At 42.2% G+C, this 2,990-nt stretch overlaps 1 protein-coding gene across 1 annotated transcript; it reads left to right on the top strand.

Moving 5' to 3' along the window:
• Window positions 1-1,518: 1,518 nt before the first annotated feature.
• SARC_08350 (hypothetical protein) lies at window positions 1,519-2,442 on the top strand (the record flags this gene model as incomplete). The annotated part of the gene is made up of 2 exons (XM_014297682.1): window positions 1,519-1,779; window positions 2,044-2,442. The coding sequence occupies 2 exons, from the start codon at window positions 1,519-1,521 to the stop codon at window positions 2,440-2,442; spliced, it is 660 nt and encodes a 219-aa protein (XP_014153157.1).
• Window positions 2,443-2,990: the final 548 nt, after the last annotated feature.

Here is a 2,990-nt window from a genome sequence, read left to right as displayed (position 1 = left end):
TAGGAATAGGTATATAAGCATAACCTTCTAAATTAGACAGGTTTTCAGGGTGGTAGGCTTACCTATGATGTACAGTACCTTGCGAATATGATTATAATCATACTACAGCCTCCTAAATGTAATTAATTTAGGAGGCTATGCCGCTATGGATTTCATCAGCTGTAAATTTTTGTTGTTTGTTTCAGAACTTCATACATTCTAATGTCTTTTTTAGGAGGCCATGTTTGTTTACACAAGAAAAGTAAAAAATATAAAGGTTTCTGGGCTGGTTTAAGACACAGTGCTGGGGGATAAGACGATCGGAAACTAGCATGACGAGATGTCTTTTATTGCAGTTAGAAGTTCGATAGACGTCACGATCCGCAGACATCGGCGGGGAGCTAAAAGCTCTGAAAACAGGGGGGAATGTTAATTTATATTTTTGGGTTTTCGTATCCTTTAATATTTGTTTTGCGAAAGCGCGGTTTGTTTGGGTCCAGATTTACAATTTCGTTTTGGTTGTTGTTGGGAGGAAGGGGGGGGTTCGACGGTTCGTTTTCTTTTAAATACGTTAATTTTTAATTTTGGGATTTGTAAATACCCTTGTTTCTTTTGGGAAAGCGCGCGCCCCATGGTTTTTAAAAGTGCAACTTCAATTTTGGTTCACGTTTCGGTCCAGATTTCCAATTTTTGGGTTGTTGTTGTTGTCGGGGGGAGGGGGGTAAGGGAAGCCCCCAATAACCGAACAATATCTCTTCTACTGCTGGTATCAGCGCCACATCGTGTGTCTTGTATTTGGCCTTTCTATATTCATGTACAGGGTCTCAAATGGTCGCAAAAAGCTTCACTTTGTTCCTTATTTGGAAAAAATAAAGTTCTGAGGGACCTAATAGCTAAAGCTTTTAGTGATAAAATACAATGTTGTTCAATTTTCAGAAGGCTCTGTATGCAAAAAACTGAAAATGACCGGTGTCTTTTTTTGGAGGCCATGTATGAGTCAGACCATCGACTCCTAAATAGTAAATACAAGGGAGGCAGGGTAAGCACAGACTACGAATATATTTGTAAAGAAAAGAACCGCCATCAAGGCTTCGTCCAATTATAGGTATCTGGAAGCACATTCCAATGATTCCACCAAGCTTGTACTGCAATTTTAGGGGGGAGTTAGAAAGTAGTAATTCTGTTTTGTGTGCTGTTCATATCTTTCTAAAAAGGAACAAGACTGTGCATTCTCGAAAATCGAGTACTGCCACAGTGTCAGATTCAGAATCTATGTTCTCTAAAAATGTCGTTTTAAAAAAATGAAGAAGACTGGAATCACTGGATTCTCGAGAATCGAGTACTGCGACAACCTATGTTTAAAAAAAAGGTGAACAAAGGCTATGTGCTGTTTGTATTTCTCGACCTCAGCCTTGTTGTTGTATTCATAAAAATGTATATGTTGTCTAGCAATATTATGTATAAATACGGTCTACAACGTGTACACATCCTCACTCCTCCAACAGTTTACGCACCAACAACTTGCAGGTTACGATCAACATGGTATCGAAAGAAGAAGACCGCACAAGCGTGAACATGATAGATACACAACGCATAGCCACACCGCCAATGCAACCAGTGATGATGGTCCCTAAAGGACCGGCTAATGCTGGACCCATTGGTCTCATGGGCTTCGGTATGACTACTGTATTGCTGAACTTCTACAATGCTGGTGTCGCAGAATCAGGAACCGTTGGACTCATTGCGTGCTACGGTATCTTTCACGGTGGACTCGCTCAGCTTCTGGCTGGCATGTGGGAGGTATGCAAGTCTGTCAAAAGCGCTGGGCGTTTATAATACCCGTTGTACCCTCTTGTACATTGTTGCTCGTCGTAGTGTAAGAGCTTCCTAAATTCCCAAGTCTGATCTTCCTTCAACATAGACGTGGCTGTGTTCCCCGTAAACACTTTTTCTTCACTTTTGCGTTGAACACGAGTCCCGTTTGGTTGACTAGACACTTTTTATCCTGAATTGCAAATTTTTCCTTCGTTCGAATCCTGACAATTCCTCTCATTTTTACTATAGATTTCCGCCGGCAAGGTCTTCACCGGGACCGCTTTCACTACATACGGTGCATTCTGGATGGGACTTGGTCTGTTTGATGGGCTCATAGTAACAGGGAATCTAGCGCCAGGAGACATTAGTGAAGGCAAGTGTATCTGGCTGTGCATCTGGGGTGTCTTCACCTTTTTGATGTTCCTGGGAACATTCCGAGCCAATAGAACTGTACAGTTTGTATTCCTGTCGCTGTCTTTGTTATTCTTCCTGCTTGCGGGTGGCGTGTACAGTGAGGGAGTACACAAGACTGCAGGTGCGGTAGGTATTGCCTGTGGTGCCTCAGCCATGTACCTTGGCTGGGCTGAGATCATGAATGAGGTGTACCAGCGCGAAATGATCCCCATTTTCAAAATTAAATGGGAGTGAAGAACTAAAGACTAGATAAACAACAATCCAAATGGCTGGGCTGAGATCATGAATAAGGTGTACCAGCGCGAAATGATCGCCATTTTCAAGATTAAATGGGAGTGAAGAACTAAAGACTAGACAATCCAGATGGCTGGGCTGAGATCATGAATGAGGTGTACCAGCGCGAAATGATCGCCATTTTCAAGATTAAATGGGAGTGAAGAACTAAAGACTAGACAATCCAGATGGCTGGGCTGAGATCATGAATGAGGTGTACCAGCGCGAAATGATCCACATTTTCAAGATAAAATGCGAGTGACGAACTAAAGGATAAATATCAATCCAGAAACAAATAATCTCAGGACGGCCTGTGGCTGTCGGCGACTGTGTAAAACACGGCTGTATGCCCAAGGAGCGAGAAATAAGGAATTAAATAAATACCAATACCGATAACTTGTAAATAAGTTTTTGAGTTGTGCGTACATATGACATAAGATAATAAGTATGTTGGGAATTTTGTATCTGCTCTCCACCCCCTCTAGTAGAGGGCCACCGCCAGGCAGCTG

The sequence above is a fragment of the Sphaeroforma arctica genome (genome assembly GCF_001186125.1).
Source record: "Sphaeroforma arctica JP610 unplaced genomic scaffold supercont1.744, whole genome shotgun sequence".
In the NCBI taxonomy this organism is placed as follows: Eukaryota; class Ichthyosporea; order Ichthyophonida; genus Sphaeroforma; species Sphaeroforma arctica.
The sequence above is the reverse complement of the archived record's forward strand: the minus strand, read 5'-3'. Positions and strand labels throughout refer to the sequence as shown.